The 18998-nt window shown below is 40.8% G+C and overlaps 1 protein-coding gene across 2 annotated transcripts in view; it reads left to right on the top strand.

The window, feature by feature from the left end:
* The window catches only part of DNAH12 (dynein axonemal heavy chain 12), a 182171-nt gene that overhangs the window by 65478 nt on the left and 97695 nt on the right, over window positions 1-18998 (top strand). For both annotated transcript variants that reach the window (XM_020968975.2, XM_020968988.2), the window contains exons 33-38: window positions 461-544; window positions 1754-1942; window positions 3149-3268; window positions 11424-11612; window positions 13148-13299; window positions 13954-14092. In XM_020968975.2, the coding sequence (XP_020824634.1) occupies window positions 461-544; window positions 1754-1942; window positions 3149-3268; window positions 11424-11612; window positions 13148-13299; window positions 13954-14092 (873 nt within the window). The remainder of the gene's footprint in view (window positions 1-460; window positions 545-1753; window positions 1943-3148; window positions 3269-11423; window positions 11613-13147; window positions 13300-13953; window positions 14093-18998) is intronic.

Here is an 18998-nt window from a genome sequence, read left to right as displayed (position 1 = left end):
ACGGATTAGAGCTCAGATGTCATGGGATGGCGAAGGGCCAAAAGGCCTTGAATGATTCACCGGGAGAAGAGGCGGCTTGTGGCAGGGCTGGTGTGGAAAGGGCCATGATCGCTCATTTATAGCATTAGAAGGTGGGGATCATGGGTTAGAGCTTGGAAGGGGCCTCGGAGGTCATTTGCTCCAACCCCTGATTTTACAGATGAGGAAGCTGAGGCCCAGAGAGGACTCTGGTGATTGCCCAGGCTCACACTGGTATTGGGCAGCAGAGGAAGAATTCTGACCCAGGTCCTCAGCCTCCAGATCCTGGCGCTTTTCGCTGCCCTGAGCCTTGGCACCTTTAGGAAATGAAAACAAACTTAGTTGGGCTAGGTGCATTATTTTCTACCTGGAGCAAGTTCTTAGCTGATGCCTACCTTGGGGATTGGATTTTCCTAATTGTCCTTGAAATCTTTGTATTCAGCTTTGCCTGATGAGTGGGGAGATCATTCAGATGTCTGCTCAGATGAGCCTCATCTTTGAAGCCATGGACCTTTCCCAGGCCTCGGTAAGGTGGCAGCTGTACCTGGGGGAGGTGAGGATGGCCAGGAGTTTTTATTGCAAAAGGAACATTTTTTTTTGGTAGACAGATTAAAAAAAAAAGTTGTAAATTTAACAAGCACCAGATTAAACAGGCATTTCTAAATACACAGTAGAAAAGCTTGTTCACAGACCTGTAGATTTCCACTGTGTGTAATATATATAATATATAATATAAAAATACATAAGAAGTCCAGCCTGTAGCTGTCAAAGCTGGCCCGCTGTGATACTTTCTGGCCTTCATTCTGTTCTCTTTTCTGCATTTAAAAAATGCTTCAATAATCCTTTTTCTTTTTTTTTTTTACCCCACTCTTGTTCCCCTTCTCCCCCTCCCACCCACTCCCATTTGAAAAAAGAACAAAGGAAACAGCCCCCTCGTAACAAGTGTGCATAGCCGAGCACCACGAATCCCCATGTTGACTGTGTCCGCCTCTGGTTCCGTCCCCTCTCTGGCAGCTTCATCATTGGTCCTCCGAACCATTGTTGATCTTTGCTTTGGTCAGAGTGCTCACGTCCTCCGAAGTCGTTTTCCCTTTCCTGTTGTTATTGTAGAAATTGTTCTGCTGCTTCTGCTCATTTTACTCTCCATCCGTTCATTCAGGTCTTCTCAGGTTTTTCTGAAATCATCGACTAAGTAATTTCTTATGGTGCAATAGTATTCTGTTACATTCATGTACTAGTTCCCCAGTGATGTGCCCTCCCTTAGTTTCCTGTTCCTTGTGACAACAGGGACAGCTGCTGTAGATAATTTTGTGCCCTGGATGGGGCCTTTTCCTCTTCCTTTGATCTGTTGGGGGTGTGGGCCTTGTAGCAGTATCCGCTGGTCAAAGGGTGGACACAGTTTGGTAACTTTCTGAACGTGCTTTCTACATTGCTTTTCACTTGTCTTTTTTGTTGTTGTGGGGCAATGGGGATTAAGTGACTTGCCTGGGGTCACACAGCTAGTAAGTGTTATGTGTCTGAGGCTGGATTTGAACTCAGGTCCTCCTGAATTCAGGGCTGGTGCTCTATCCACTTAGCTGCACCCTCCACATTGCTTTTTGGAAAGGCTGGACCAATTCCCAGTTCCACCAACAATGCATTAACATGCCCCTCCACCAAATGTCCTTTTCCTTTTTTGTCGTCTTTGCTGTGAAAGGGTCATCTTTGAAAGGTAAACTTGCCTTGTTCTCTTTAGCCTGCCACTGTCAGCCGCTGTGGTATGATCTACATGGAGCCCCTCCAACTAGGCTGGGAGCCGCTGGTCACCTCTTGGTTGCACACCCTCAAGGAGCCTCTGGACAGAAAGGAATACCAGGAACTGTTGCAAGAACTCTTTGATTGGTTGATACCCTCGGCCCTACGGGTTCGTCAGAAAAAATGCAAGGTCTGTTGAGTTAGAAGCCAAGGTTTAGGGGCCCTGTTTCTTCTTCTTTTACATTGCTATCACTTTCCAATGGCTCCTGTCCCTCCCACTCTCCCCTTCCCCATTCCCCCATCACGGATAGAGCCCTCCCAGTGTAGCAAAACAAAACAACGCTTTGGCCAAGTTTGAAAATGTTTGCTCTGTTCAGACCCTAGAGGCCATTTTTCACTGGACTGTGACTTCTTATAGCTCAGGGGAAACTAATAAAAGAATAAATATGTACAAGGGGTCCCTCAAGTAACAAATCAGCAACGTAAGGTAGGGTTGCCTCCAGCTGGGGGTTTGGAGGGGTTGTGACGTACTGAGATAGAGGAAGTTCCCACACTGGCAAAATCGTGACTAGGGCTGGACCTTGAGTCAGAGTGACTCGAGTTCAGATCCAGCCTCAGACACACACTTGCTATGTGACGCTGGGCAAGACACTTATACTCTGTCTTCCTCAGTTTCCTTACCTGTAAAGTAGGGATAATAGTAGCACCTACCTCCCAAGGTTCTTGTGAAGGTGAAATGAGATAATGATTGTAAAGGGCTTTGCAAATCTTAAAGTGCTATAAAAATGCTGTTATTTATTATGATTATTGTTCTACTTGAATGATAATAATGATAGTTAGGCAGTGAACGAAGGGTTACAAAGTACTTTACAGATGTTATCTCTTGGGTATCATTTCATTTGATCCTCACAACAACCTTGCAAGGTAGGGGATATCGTTATCCCCAGTTTAAAGGTGAAGAAACTGAGGCAGACAGAGGTTACGTGACTTGTCCAGCGTCACACAGCTGGTAAAGGTCTGAGGGATTCAAACCCAGGTTTTCCTGGCTCCAGCAGTTTTCGCATGCGTCCTGTTCTGACAGTATCTCAGAAGGAAGGTGAAAGATAGAAGGTACGCCTTGGATTGATCCCAGGTGAGCTTGGGGCCAGCCATGAGTTTCCCCAGGAATGAATCCTCTCCCTCCCCAGTTCTGTCTCTTACAGTCCTTAGTTCTTAGACTCCACAAGTTCATAGGTCCTAGGTGGACGGGGGCTGACAGGTCGTTGAGTCATTCGAACCAATGAGTGAATGAAAGTCGACAGCTGCTCACTCAGCTTCGAGAGTTTTCTGTTGAATGACTAATTCTTCGTGACCTCCCTGGATGGGCAAGTCTTGACTGTCCTTTGTGGCTCTGCAGGAGCTGATTCCCACGAGCAACAGCAACGTGGTCATCTCTCTCACTCGCCTCTTTGAAGTCTTGCTCTGTAAGGTGGCAGCCGAAGACCCAAACGGTAAACACATCCGTGTTTGGATCATGGTGAGTTTTTCTTCCTGCTTTCCCTTTTTCCTGGTCCCTCCTGTCCCAGCCCATCTAAGGAGAGGCCCTCTTGTTCTCTGGCTTGAGAGCTTGTCCCGATTTGGGCCCAGTCTGTCTTTCCTTATACGTCGTTCCCCTCTCCTCCTCCGTTTTACATGCCGCCCTCCCTGATGGAATGTAGGCTGATGGAGAGCAGGGATTGTTTCATTTGTCCTTAGGTCTGGAATGGATAATTAATGAACGCTTGTTGTCTTTCACCTCTTTTTGTATCCCCCCTCAGTGCCTGGCACGTATAGTAATGATAATAATAATAATAATACATGTTTATTGGTTGGTTGCTAAAGGAACTTACAGAGTTTGGGGCTCTGAATTCTTTGGTATCATCCAATAGCAATTGACTGCCTCGACTTCCTAGTCAGAGAGGTATTGGATGGACTCCCTGGATTGTCCAATGCCCTCTGGGCTCGCCCTTAGTGATACAAGCACAGGCTTTGGTGCTGTGCTGCATTGCTCTTTTTTCCAGTTTAAGCTTCAATACCCTTTAGACTGGGTGCCCTGACTCTTTCTGCTGATTTCCATTTTCTTCCTTAACCCAAACTGCCACATTTAACAGGCTAACCAATGCCCTGTTATGTATGTTTTAAATCTCTCTCCCAGGCTTGTGCCTTAACATTAAGACTGCAAACTTCTTAAACATTAACTGTGTAATTTTTTTGAGGTATACATACCTCAGCTCAGCTTAAAGAATTTTTATTATTTTGAATTTTACCTGTGATTTCAACCATGTAGGGAGTTCTCCTTAAGGAATTCCCTCTATTGATGCAGATGGGTACTTGCCTGGTCACTTATAATCTTAGCAAGTTGTCTGGGGCAGATTTACCCAGGGTCTCACAGCCAGGATGGGTCAGAATTGGGTCCTGAACAGAGGGGCTCAGGACTCTAAGTCCAGTTCTCTATCCATTATGCCCTTCTGATTTTCTAGATTAATCAATTGATAAGCATTTTTTTTAAATGCACTTTAAATGCGCTTACTGTATGCCAGGCACCGTGCTAAGCAGTGGGGATTCAAATACAAGCAAAGAGAAATACAGTCCCTCTCTGCAAGGAGCTGACATTCTAATAGGGAAAATGTCACATAAAAGGGGATTTGGGAAGCAAGGATGGGGGCTGGGGGAAGGCGCCTGGACAGATCTGTGGTGGCCAAGGCAGGCTGCTCTGAGGCTCCCCCCCAAAATAGAGGCTCCAGGAAGAACCCACCAAGTGGAGAAGGGGCTGCAGGATTGGTACATGATGCTCTAAGTCCAGAGAATGAGGGATGACTGGTCTGGGGCCCTTCCTAAGATGGAGGCTCTGGGAAGAAATAACCAGTAAGTGATTAAGGAATTTTTTCAGGTGTGGGCTTTTCACCAGAGATCGCATACTTAGATTAAGGTCTTTTAATTAAAAAAAAAAAGACATTCCTTTTCATTTCATCAAGAATGCCCAGGTTTGCTGGGAAACAGAGTCTAGGCTCAAAGCTTATGGTTTTCACGTTTATCTATGTTGAACCGCTATTTCTCTCATCTTTTTTGTGGAGGAATGTTTCAGATGCTATTTGGTCCTTTTGGTCTCTTTTGGGCAGCTTAAGAAGCTTTTTCTTTCTCACAGTCATTTTGAATCTGATGAGTACCAGCAGAGGCCTTTGGCTTCAGAGCCACTCTTTTCTGGTGGCCACAAAGGGAAGTGGTTGAAGAGATGAGGGAGTGGTCCATTGGCCTACCAGAGGGTTGGGAGCTAGTCAGAGTGGGGACAGGTTTGGAAGTCCAGTTAGTCTGGCAAGGTTCAGCAGGTACCAGGCTTTGGTGGGTAACAAGCCAAGTCTGGTAGTGTAAGAAGGTCTGGGCAAGAGATGATTATAGGTGACCTTAGCAAGGAGAATCATGGGATGCTAGATGGGGAGTGAAAAAGGACTTCAGAAACTACTTAGTAACCATCTCATTTTATAGATGAGAAAACTGAGATCCAGGGAGGTGACTTGTCTAAGATACCATCAGCTTGTTGTCTAAAAGGAACAGGTAAATGTATGACACATGAAAGCTCTAAGACAAGATGCTTCAGACCCCCAAGGGTTTAGCTGATGGCCTCTGTAGGATTCACTCACACTCAAATCAGTGGTGAGTCTCAGAGATGGGATTTGTACCATGGAGCCAGCTTGAGAACTGATTATTAAATTTTCAGTGAGTCAGGGAACTCTGGGCTTATTAAAATTTTTTTAAAAATTATTCTATTTTTAATTTATGGAATAAAACAAGCATTTCCATAACATAGTACAATTAAAAAAAGATGATTGCAGATGAAACTGCAAATCTACTATGCACAACTTGCCATTCCTTTCAAATATTATCATGTAAATATTAAATTCTGTGGGTATTCAGCATAACTAGCTCTCTAAAATAGCAGAGGGCAGGAGAAGAAAAGGACAAAGGCGAACCTGAAGCTGCTTGCCCTGACGTTTAAAGAGAAGGCCAGCGTGTCTTTATTAAACTCTTTGGTGACACCAAGGGCGTGTAACAGGAGGATGGTTATAGCCCTGTCTCCCTGGGGCCATGGAAGGACTAATTAGAGAATACAGATAAAACCCTTTGCACATCTTAAAGTGGCTCTGTCCGTGCAGGCTGTTATGTATGAGCTAGAGTGTAGATGAAAAGTGGCGATTTTGGCAATACTTGCGGTCAGTTCAGTGTATCTGTTTGGAATAGAATGAGGACAGGCTGCCTCTGGTTATGTTTGAGTGAATCCTACAGGGGCCATCAGCTAAACACTTGGGGGACTGAACCATCTTGTCTTAGAGCTTTCAGGCATCACATATTTACCTGTTCCTTGTAGACACCAAGCTGATTGTATCTTAGACTAGGTATTCTCCCTGTCTAACAATTAGCAGTGGTGGGCAGAGATTTGGCAGGGGAAGGGGAGTGGGGATGTGGTTTAGGGTCAAGGTGAACCTGTCATACTAAAGATCAGTGGAGCAAAGAATGGAAATAAAGATAGAGCAGGGTAGTCTCAGATGGGAGGCCATAGTCAGTCAACAAACATTTATTTTATTTTATTTTAATTTTTTGGCAATTGGGGTTAAGTGACTTGCCCAGGGTCACACAGCTAGTAAGAGTCAAGTATTTGGTCTGAGTCCAGCTTTGAACTCAGGTCCTTCTGACTTCAGGGCTGGTGCTCTATGCACTGCGCCACCTAGCTGCCCCAACAAACATTTATTAGATGTTTACTAGGTGCCAGCTACATTTGGAGTAAAAAAAAATCAAGTTTACAGATACATGATGGGGGACGAGGGAAGCACGGTTAGACAACAGTTTGTCTGAAAAAGATCTGGGGGTTTGAGTGGATTGTGAGCTCTTTAGGAGTCAGTAGGGTCATGCAATTGCACCCAAAAAACCCTGAATGCAGTTTTGGACAGCATTAACAGAGATATAGCTTCCAGGAATAAGGAGGTGATTATGCTTCTTTGACCTGGTCAGGACACACATAAACTATGCTGGAAAAGCTCTGAGTAAAGTCTCACTGCTAGGCTGGGCTTTTCCCCTCCCAAAGAACAAAAGTCAGTCCTTCCCCTGCCAAAAAAAATAAATCAATCTGGTGTGATCTTGGGACATGGGAAGGGCAGCATGGCGTCTGGCACCCTGAACCTCACTGGCCTGGCATTTGAGAAGCCAAGAAGGTTGCAGCGGGGCTGCCAGGCTGCCCTCTGCTGAATGCACAGTCCCCTTCAGAGGATGTGACCAAGCCACAACAGAGCGAGATGCACCAGGAACATGATTTTTTAAGAATTTTTCTCTGTGTCAATCACCCTTGCCCCATCGCCCTGCCTCACATAGTTAGAACACGTTTCCTCTTCTCATGGTGTAGCCTTTCAAAAAGAATTAAGGCATCCTTTCCCTGTTTGTCATCGGCAGCGTTGACATTGGGGTGTTCACTTATTTGGTGGAAGACAAAGCTCTTGCCCATAGAATGTCGGATCTTTGAGGGTAAAGACGGCGTCTTCTGAGCTTCGAATCCCCAGTGTCTGGTACAATGCCCAGCACATAGGAGGTACTTAATAAGAGCCTATTGACTCATTGATTGGCCATACCTAGCCTAACCTAACCTGTTGAATTTAGAGATGTTTGGGTGAAATATGAAGACACCCAACCCAGAATCAGAGAACTGTAGAATCTTAGAGCTGGAAGGGAGCACAAGAGATTAACCTGTGTCTGACAAAGGATGCCCACCACAACGTGCCTGAAAAGCGAGATTCCCCCATTAGATGGCCAACTAGTCACTCGACAAACGTTAAGTGCAACGCAGAGCACGCTGCTCCCGGAGAGCAGGACCGGGGTGGCCTGTTTTGTCCTCAGGCCTCAGTGCGATGTCTGGTGTGTAGCAAGTGATTGAGAGACACTCGTTGATTGATCAGACTGCTCGTCCAGCTTTTTCTTGAAAGCCTCCAGTGAAGGGAGACCGGCCTCCAGAGGCAGCCCAAGAAATCGCACTTTTTGTAGAACTCAGAAGTGGTTTGGCTTTTAATCTAGGGAATCCCCCTCCATTACACATGGTTGTGTAAACGTGATTTTTACTCCCCGGTGGAGTGACCGTGTCTTTAAGTATTATCTCCTGGGTGGCTTTTTTTCCCTTAAAAATAAATAGTGTTTTAGCAAAGTTGCAGACTACACAATAAATCCTCAAAAATGAACAGCATTTTCATGTAATAACAAAATACATGTATGTATTTTATGTAAAAAAACACAGGCAGCAAAATAATAGAAAGGGAAATCTCATTTCAAAAAACTACAAAATTCATAAAATATGTGGGGCTCAACCTCCCAAAGCACACAAAAGACTTATAGAGATTCAGTTACCAAGCTTTCCATTTTTTTTTTTTAGGCAGTTGGGGTTAAGTGACTTGCCCAGGGTCACACAGCTAGTAAGTGTCAAGTGTTTGGTCTGAGGCCGGATTTGAACTCAGGTCCTGCCTGACTTTGGCCTTGTGCTCGATCCACTGCACCACCTAGCTGCCCCCCAAGCCTTCCTTAAAGAAACAAAGAACACCCTAAAGAGCTTAAGGAATATTCAGTGCTCATGGATAGGTCATGCCAATGTAATAAAAATTATAATATTACCAAAATGAATTTAGACTTTTAATGCTATACCAATCAAAAAGGATACTTAACTTGATAGAATAATAGTAAAATTCATTTGGAAAAACAAAAAAATCTAGAATGTCAAGGGAAATGATGAGAAGAAGTAGGAATGAAGGGGGAATAGTACTTCTAGAACTCAGACTATATTATAAAGCAGCAGCCATCAAAACCAACTGGTATATTTTAAAGGATAGAGTGGGAGACAGAAAGGGAGGGAGGGAAGGAAGGAGAGAGAGAGAGAGAGAGAGAGAGAAAGAGAGAGAGAGAGAGAGAGAGAGAGAGAGAGAGAGAGAGAGAGAGAGAGAGAGAGAGAGAGAGAGAGAATATCAGTGGTATAGACTAGACAAGGAAGGTTTAGAAACAATAGAACTCAATAACTCAGTGTTTGACAAAGTGGAAAATGTAAACTACCTAGGGGAAGGCCTCCTATTTGCTTAAAAACTGCTGGGAAAACTCGAAGACAGTCTGGCAGAAATTAGGTTTACACTAACACCTTACACCACACTCCACAATACTTTCTAAATGGATGCATGACCTAAATATTAAAGATCAGACTGAAAATAATTAGAAGAGAAACATACTCCTCTCAAAGGTATGGGTAAGAGATATATTCCTAACCAGAACAGAGATTAAGGCAATTATAAAAGATAAAATAGGTAACTGATTACTTTGAAAAGCTTTTTTAAAAAATTAATTTATTTTGAGTTATCAACAATCACTTCCATAAGCTTTTGAGTTTTAAATTTTTCTCCTCTTCACCCCACCCCCCTCCCCAAGACGGTATACAATCTGATATAGGCTATACATATACATTCCTAATAAACATATTTTCACATTAGTGATGTTGTAAGTAAGAATTAGAACCAACAGGAGGAACCACCAGAAAGAGGAAACAAAATACAACAGAATTAAAAAAATAGCAAACAGTATGCTTCACTTTCTTTGGACATGGATAGCATTTGCCATCATGAGGCCTTTGGAGATGTCTTAGATCCTTGTATTGCTGAGAAGGGTTCAGTTTATCAATATTAGTCATCGTACAACGTGGCTGTTATTGTCTACAACATTCTCCTGGTTCTGCTCACTTCACTCAGCATCAGACCATACAAGTCTTTCCAGGTTTTTCTGAAGTCAGCCTGTTCATCATTTCTTATAGCACAATAGTATTCCATTACATTCATATACCACAATTTGCTCAGCCATTCCCTAATTGATGGGCATCCTCTCAATTTCCAATTCTTTGCCACCACAAAAAGAGCTGCTATCAATATTTTTGTATGTGTGGGTGGGTCCTTTTGAAAAGCTTTTGCACAGACAGTATTAATATATCTAGAATAAGAAAGGAAGTGGTTGAAAGGGAAAAATATCTGTACCAAATTTCTCTGATATGGTTCTGTTCTCCAAGAAACATAAACAATAAATGAATAAGACTTATAGCTATTCCACAGTAGATAAATGGTCAAGCAGTTCTCAAAAGAATTGCAAAGTATTTACAGCAATGTGAAGGAATGCTCTGAATCAGTAATAATAAGAGAAATGTAAATCTAAACAACCCTGAGGTTTCAACACATACCTTGCAAATTGGCAAAAATGACAAAAAATTTGTGTCGTGATTGGAATTTAACAAAAGGGTAAACTGAGGCAAATCTCTGCACAAAATAACAGTTATTAGCAGGGGCGTTCTATTTGCCAATAAATGCTTGATGGATTGCTTCCACTGATCCCCAAGCAAAAGGACAGCTCCCCTTTTATGGGTTGTGGGGAATATAGAACCAAAAACAGAATAGGGTAAATGACATCATGGGATTAAGAACAACATGATTGGTTACAGGGCTGAGGCACAGGAAACAACATGATTGGTTGGAAATTTGGAAATGGGGGTTAGCAACGACTCCCTCCGCCCCTTCTCTCAGACTAAGAAGTGCTCATTGTCCGAGTCCAGGTGCAAGATAGCAGCCCAGACTTTTGGAGAGCAAACCAGACATCCTTGAAGGATAGCTCGGTGGAGTAAAGATATCAGAGCCAGATTCCCTTTCTGTTCACACACATTCCCCAAGGTCACTTAATTTCCTTGAGGCAAGAGGGCTGGATTTTTAAACTTAACCCATTATAGGTCTGCTGAACTTTGAAGTAAGTTCAGAGACAAAAGAAGAATGATTTAAGCAGTAATAGGACAAAATCGATTAATTGTAAATAGGATCAATAAGAAAATGATACAGGATCAATCAGTCTTCTCAAATGGCAACAGTCAGTGTTAGAAGGGTCACTAATACATTGTTGGTGGAGCTGTGAAATGGTGTAACTATTTTGGAGGACAATTTGTAATTAAGCAAAATGAAGTGACTAAAATGCATAGCCTTTGAACCAGAGACTACATTACTGGGCTTATACCCCAAGGAAGCCATAGATAAGAAAAAAGTTCCCATGTACTCCAAAACATTTATAGCAGCACTTTTTGTGATTGCTAATAACTTTATGGAAACAGAATGGATGCCTATCAATTGGTGATAAATGAAAGTAATGGAATATTACTGTGCTATAGGAAATGATATGATAAAAAACAGAGAAGCCTAGAAAAATCTCTGTGAGCTGATGCAGAGTGAAGTGAGTAGAACCAAGAAAAAAATATGTATATGGACTACAACAATGTAGATAGAACAATTATACATGCCTAAATCAAAAGTAAATGTAACAAAAATTAGAAAGATCCAGCAGGACTCCACTGAAGAGATCTGAGAGGATACTCACAACCTACCCCCCTCATGGAGGTGGGAGGTCCACAGTGGTTACACACAGCACATTTTTTGACTTTCTCAATGTATCAATCAGTTGTACTGATTTATTTTTCTCTCTAAAAGATATTATTCATCATAAGGGATGGTTCTTGGGGAGTGAGAGGGGAGGAGTACTTGGAATAATGATGGTGATGAACAGAAAATATTGGTAAAAATTTATTTTAAAAATAGCGAATCTTATTTTTGTCAAAACAGGCCTGCTTTATATTCTCTTTGATTTGGTCCATTGGAGGAACCTGTGATACAGATGGACGCCTTGTCTTTGATAGTTTTATCAGAGAAATTATAACAGGGAAGAATGAAGAGCACCCAATACCACCTGGGGTGGGCAAATGGGAATGCAACTTTGATGAAAGAGGCCTGGTCTATGACTATACTTATGAGGTATGACATTACCTGCGTGAGAGGTTGGGTGCTGAAGCTGGCCCGAGATGGAGAGATCCCATGGCCCCTGAGCCTAGAGCTTGGCCAGTGGCTTCATAACGGTTGTGATCCCAGAATTCAGTGCAAGGAGGCATGGGGACATCAAGACAGTGAGCTGAGAGACAGCAAAGGGAGCTGGCTTGATTGAGGGGAGTGCTGGTATAATTGATCACTGAGTTTTCTAAGGTCCTTATCTGGGTCAAGCCAGTATTGGGAAGAGGAAGCAGGAAACCTGGATTTGGGCACTGGTGCTGATTCATGCTGGGGGGTAACAAATGGAGAAATGGAGGCCAGCTGATGTATTCACTCACCCAAGGCAGTGTCCTCAATGGGTTTTTGGTCGGTTCTGTTACTTTGACGAGATGACTCGGGATTGGAGCTTCTCTTTAATGGGCATGAGGCAGGCCACTCAATTTACTTAATTTCAGTTTCTCCACTTTTAAATTAAGTAGGATCATATAAATATACCTCGTTTTAAGCAGACCCAGTATGGACATGAACATCCTATGTCATTCTTCACTTTATTGAAAGACGCTCAACAAGATGTTTTTTTTAGCAAGTGCCTCTGGTATATTGGAAATAGGATTGAAGTTGGAAAATTTAATTGAAACCCACTGTTTTCTGATTGTGTAATGTGAGGCACACCTGTACAAAGTTTCAAAGTAACTGTGATACACATGATATGTTTTTATGAATTTCTTTCTTTTTTAAAAATTTTATTAATTAATTGATTTTGATTTATCAACAATCACTTCCATATGCTTTTGAGTTTAAAATTTTTCTCCCCCTTCCTCCCCACCACTTTCCTCAAGACAGCGCACAATCTGATATAGGCTGTATAGTTATATTCCTATTAAACATATTTTCACATTAGTGAAGTTGTAAGTAAAAATTAAAACCAATAGGAGGAACCATCAGAAAGAGGAAACAAAACTCAACAGAAGAGAAAAAAAATGATAGCGATTCCACTTCCATAGTTATGAATTTATTTCATCAGCTCAAAATTCCATTCCCTTATAAGGTCCTTTGGGGCAAGGACTGTCTTTCTTTTTCAAATATGAATTTCCAGCACTTAGCATAGTGCCTAGCACATAGAAGAAGGTGCTTCATAAATGTTTATCAACTGTCTCCTTAGTTCATTTTTTGGATTAAGGGGAATTGGAAGCTCCCTCCCTCTCTCCCCTCAAGGTTCAGCACATGTTTGCTTGGGATCTTATTCAGCTGATTTCCCAATGTTTGTACTGGTAAAAGGAAATTTTGAAGAAATTGGAAATGATGGGTCAAGAGGCTAATGATAGGGGTTGAGTCTGAAATGAAAGAAATTGGGTTAATTTTGATCATTGGACTCTATTAAAAGTTATGTGACATTCATTTAGCCATCAAGTAAAATAATCCAGAAGAAAATATATATAATTTAAAAAGTAAATGACAAAAAAAATCTTTCAGCCACTTTAAAGCTACAGATTGAATCATATGTAATTTTTCTTTTTTGGTAGATGAAGAATCGAGGCCGGTGGATCCACTGGAATGAATTAATCAGAACTACTTCTTTAGGAGAAAAGAAAGCCAAGATTCAAGAAATTATAGTCCCTACGATGGACACAATTAGATATACTTTTTTAATGGACTTATGTCTTACCTATGAGAAGTAAGCCATTCTCTCATCTTCTGACATTCTAAATACAGTCGTTTCATTTATTGGGAATTTTATTGCTAGAAGGAAATCTGTGGATCCCTTCTTGTAAGAATGTTGTGAAATATATAGGATTACAAAATAAACCAATCATGTTGATATATAGTTTAGTTATCAAAACATTTTAAAAGTTCATGGACCTCAGGAAATCTCAGCTTTAGCCTAAGCCCCTCATTTTCAGGTGAGAAAACAAATTGAGATGGTATGCTACAGAGCCAGGGTGCTAAGGATTTCCCACAGGCTGCTAAAGATCTCATCATTTGGAAGGGATAGCATTTTCTTCACTATAGCTCGATATAGCTTCAGAGCTAGAGTAGACCTTGGAGGTCATCTTCTCAGCCAAATCCCTTATTTTGGGGGATGAGGAAACTGAGGTCCAGTTGGTGAATTGACTTGCCCAAGGTCAAACAGATCGCTAGTAGCAAAGATAGGATTTCAACCCAGTTCCTCAGTCTCCAGATCCAGTTTCCTGTCCATTGTCCACACATAACTGTATCTTTTCAGTGCACTATCCAGCTTCTGTTAGTTGACAATGTATGAGTCTCTTTCCCTTGTGTTTTTCCTTTTCACTGACCTACTTAATCTTATTTTTTCCTTTTAAATGTAAAGGCCACTGCTTTTCGTGGGTCCAACAGGCACTGGGAAATCAGTCTACGTGAAGAATAAACTCATGCACCATTTGAACAGGGACCAATATTTTCCATTCTTTGTTAATTTTTCTGCAAGGACCAGCGCCAATCAGGTTCAGGTCAGATTAAAACCAATAAAGTATATATTATTGTTCTCTCTTTATTTAAATAGTTCATCAAGCAAGATTCACTTTCCATTGTCTAGTGCCTTATATCTCAGCTCCTTAGCCTGGCTGGATTTCAAGCCTTCTAAAACTCAATTTTATTACTCAGCCTATTCAACTTTATCTCGGTATTCCTAGTATTTTTCAGTGTTAAAGTTGTGCCCCATCTGAGCTGATCTCAGTCTTCCCTGGATGTGCTTTGTGTATTCCAAAGGAGAGAGATTGGATGGTAAAGAGACTTGAAACTCAGTCGTTTAAGAACTTGTTGGTACCAGGGATTTTTAGGTTTGAAAAGAGAAGACTTGGGGAGGGAATTGGGGGGGGTGTGGGTCAGGGGGGGAGGTGGGGTGGGGTGGAAGGAGGGATGTGACAGATATTTGCAAGGATTTGAAGACCCTTCTATGAAAGCAGGATTGACTTTTTTCTATTGGTCCCAGAAGGCAAAACTAGTAAAGAAAAATTTCTTTTTTTAATTTTATTTTTAATTTATTGAATAAAATAAGCATTCCATAACATAGAACAATAAAAAAGATGATTGTACACCAAACTACAAAATCTACTGTGTGCAGCTTGCTATTCCTTTCAAATATCCAACAAAATTATCAAGTAAGTGTTTTCCCCACCCCTTTTTCTTTTCTGAAATTAATTTATTTTGATTTATCAGCAATCATTTCCATATGCTTTTGGGTTTAAGATTTTTCTCCCCCTCCTTCCTCACCACCTTCACCAAGATGGTGCACAATCTGATATAGGCTATACATATACATTCCTATTAAACATATTTCCACATTAGTGATGTTGTAAGTAAGAATTAGAACCAATAGGAGGAACCACCAGAAAGAGGAAACAAAACTCAACAGAAGAAAAAAAGTAGCAAATAGTCTGCTTCGATCTGCGTTCAAACTCCATAGTTCTTTCTTTGGATGTGGATGGCATTTTCCATCATGAGGCCTTTGGAGATGTCTTAGATCCTTGTATTGCTGGGAAGGGTTCAGTTTATCAATATTAGTCATCGTACAACATGGCTGTTATTGTCTACAACATTCTCCTGGTTCAGCTCACTTCACTCAGCATCAGTCCATACAAGTCTTTCCAAGTTTTTCTGAAGTCAGCCTGTTCATCATTTCTTATAGCACAATAGTATTCCATTACATTCATATATCACAACTTGCTCATCCATTCCCCAATTGATGGGCAACCTCTCACTTTCCAATTCTTGGCCACCACAAAAAAGAGCTGCTTTGAGTATTTTTGTACATGTGGGTCCTTTTCCCATTTGTATGATCTCTTTGGGATATAGCCCTAGAAGTGCTATTGCTGGATCAAAGGATATGCACATCTTCATAGCCCTTTGGGCATAGTTCCAAATTGCTCTCCAAAATGGTTGGATCATTTCACAGCTCCACCAATAATGCATTAGTGTTCCAATTTTCCCACATTTTCTCCAACATTTATCATTTTCTTATTTTGTCATCTTGGCCAATCTGAGAAAAATTTCTTAGCAGCTGGATTTGTCCAAAGCTGGAATGGCTCTTCGGAGGGAGTGGGTTCTTTCTCATTGATGCTATTTAAGTGAAGGTGAGGTCTCTCGATTGGGAGTATTTTAGGAAGATTCCTATTCAGCTATGGTTCACAAAGAATCTGACTGGTTTGAGCCATATCTTTGGGATAATGACGTCTAGTGTCATGGCTCCTAGTGATACTAGCTGGACTGGAGATTGAAGAACATTGTTGTCATTTCTTCTGTCTAAAAAATGAGCAGGTCAAACTGGAGAAGATCCTTTTGATATTAATGATAATACCAATAGCTAACAACAGCTAACATTTACATAGCATTTTAAAGTTTGAGAAACGTTTTACATATGTTTAGTCATTTGATCTTATTAATTTTTCTCCTCTAACTGTCATCTAACCTCGAGGATAATTCCCTTCCCCCTTCTTTTCTGGACTTTGACCACAAAAGTCTTTATTTTTGTTCCCTTAATGATAATCAGATGAGATAAGACATTTAAAAGGAAGCTGCCTTGTCTCCTTTTTTCAGCCTGGTTATATGTGTGGGTGTCTGGATTCTCCCTTATTCCTCCCCATCTTCTCATCTGTTTGATGGGAAAAGAGAAATTAAATTCTTTCCTACCCCCTTCTGTTGGATATACCCATAAAAGGTCTTTCTTAGTTCTTTCCTTAAACTAGATGGAATTTCTAAAATTTCTAAATTTCTAAAATCTAAATATTGGTTGCTTAGTCTTTTCATGCATTTTAGACTTATTTACTTTTCTTAAATATCTTTTGTTTAATGAAATTGCTTATTAAATGCCTTTGCTTCCTTACTTAGAGTGATTTAACTTCCTACCTTTTTTTGAAATTTTTCTCATTCAAGGTTAAGCTAATATTTGAGTTAAATGTTACATTAAGTCACGAAGTGATTTCATTTTTTTTTTTTAGTAAAACATCAAGTCCTTTTCTTAATTTGTCATAGAATTTGTCATGGAATCACACAAAGACTTAGGTGATTTAGACTGTTTATCTTTGGTATATGAAGGGCTTCCTTCTTACTGCTTGCGAGATTTATTAAATAAGGTTGAAATCCTGGAGCATGGCTACAGTATTTTGTTGTGATTTGATTTGGGGTTTTCTCTCTATTGTCAACAGATAGATTTCAATGATCTATACTCTTCTCTCTTTCCAATGTTTGTAGGCAATTTTCTTGCATGGTTTCTTAAAGTATGGTACTTATGCTTTTTATTTCATTGTATTTTTCAGGAGACCAATAATGCTTAGATTGTCTCACCATGTTCTGTCTCCATTTGCTTTGTTTTTAGAGATCTCAGATATTCCAATATTGCTGTCTTTTAGTTTTGTTCTGGTAGCCTTTCTTCCCTTTCTGCATTTTTTTTTTGTTCTGAATCTTTAGGTTCTCTTTTTCAGAGAGTCCATTGCTTTAGAGAGAATCTACATAATTTGTTCTAAACTTTTATCTCGATTCTCATTTTGAATTCTTCTTTGAGTGCCCTATGGCCATCCTGATGGTCTCTCTAATTCTCTGATTGATCTTCTGAGTCATTCTGGAGATTCTTGTGATTGTTCCTCTAGTATTCCTGGAAGTCTCCTTGTTGCTGTATATTTACCCTTCTCTTATGAGGTTTGCACGTCACTTTCTTTTACTCTTTAGTTTATTCACTGTATTGGGACCTTTTCCTGGCTGTTTACTGATTTTTTTTTCTGTGTCTGCTGGTTTTTCTGTAATAAGTTATTTCCTTTCCCTTTTGTTTTGTTATTGTTTTACTCTATCTGTACATTTCTGGCTGTTTTGAGGTGATTAAGGGGGGGCATCTTATCAGAAGCTGCATTTCCTTTCATTCCCTCAAAACCAGAAATAAACCAAGTCAAACAGTAATCTACCCCTAAAAAAGCCTATCAAAAGAAAATCACCTTTCAGAAAAAGAAAAGAATGATTTTAAAGAGAATGGGCAAAAAAAGAGGAAAAGCTTCAATTTGATGAAGAGATAATCTGGAATGAATGAAACCAAAGAGAAGTTTCTAGAAGAAAAAAAATAATTGAGTAACAATGACTCAGTCAACAGGCATTTAGGCTCTGATAAAACCAAGACAAAAATGACCTCAGGGAGCTTGGGGTGGGAGACACACATAGATATATCCCAATATTCCAGTATATTCCACATATATATATGGGGAGTTGGGGGAGGCACTAGCTGTTAAGGGGCTGGTAGGTAGCATTTGAAGGAGAGGAAGTTGAAACGATGAGAGACAACGAGGTGGCTCAGGGGAAAATGTATTGGACCCGTATTCAAATCTTGCCTCTGATACTTGCTAGCTGTGGGATTCTGGGAAAGTTGTTTAATCTCAGCCTCAGTTTCCTTATCTGTAAAATGAGGGGATTGGATTTGATGACCTGTGAGGCCCCTTCCAGCTCTAAATCTATGATCTAGTAATTTTGGATAAGGAGGGAGTGCATTTCAAATATGGCGGATGGCTGATGCATAGGAGGGTTTGGTGAGTGAAGAAAACTGAGTTAGAGGGCCAGTTTATCTGGACTACAGAGGACATGAAGTAGGCTAGAGAGTTGGGGTGTAGAGCCAGGTTTGATGCGCCAAAGGGAGGAGTTTGTATTTGATCATAGACGTCGGTCATTGGGAGCCATTGGTATTTAATCCCATGAATGAAGCTGACACTCAGTGGTAGGTAAGCAGAGAGTGCAGGACTGTTCCCTGTAAATAATGAGCCACTAAGCCAGATAAGGGAGAAGCCAGAAGCCATCTGTCATATAGGTTGCAGAGAAGATTCCTGGTCAGAAACAGGTTGGACCAGATGGTCTCCAAACTCCCATCTTCATATTTATTTTCTATGTACTTCTTGATTTCTTTGATAGAATGGATGCTCCTTGAGGGTGGGTAGGATGGTTTTATTCTTTGTCTTTATATCCCTAGGGCCTAGCACTGTGCCTGACACACAGTAGGTGCTTAATAAATACTTGGTGATTGCTTGATTCCAATTCTGAGATTTTGTGATTCTGTGACTTGTTAAATTACTAAATGAATCTAACTTTTAAAGCTTAATATTCCCCGGTTAAAAATGAACTGATGATGATGGGTTGCATGGCACTATTAAAACCTAACTGATTCAGTCCTTGCTATTTTCTTCTGACATTGTCTGACCTTTGATGCTGTAAGCATTGTCAAGAGGCACAATGGATGTTCATTGTTGTTGTGGTCATTAGTAACTCTAATGCTGCTTTAGAATTTGTTTAGAGCCATTTTTTTATAGGTATTTGGAGGGGTTTGGAGGACAGCTCAAGCAAGTCACTGCTTTCACTCCGCCATCTTGGCTCCCTATTAGTTACTCT

The sequence above is a fragment of the Phascolarctos cinereus genome, unplaced genomic scaffold (genome assembly GCF_003287225.1).
Source record: "Phascolarctos cinereus isolate Bilbo 61053 unplaced genomic scaffold, phaCin_HiC Scaffold_4;HRSCAF=312, whole genome shotgun sequence".
NCBI lineage: Eukaryota > Metazoa > Chordata > Mammalia > Diprotodontia > Phascolarctidae > Phascolarctos > Phascolarctos cinereus.
The sequence above is the reverse complement of the archived record's forward strand: the minus strand, read 5'-3'. Positions and strand labels throughout refer to the sequence as shown.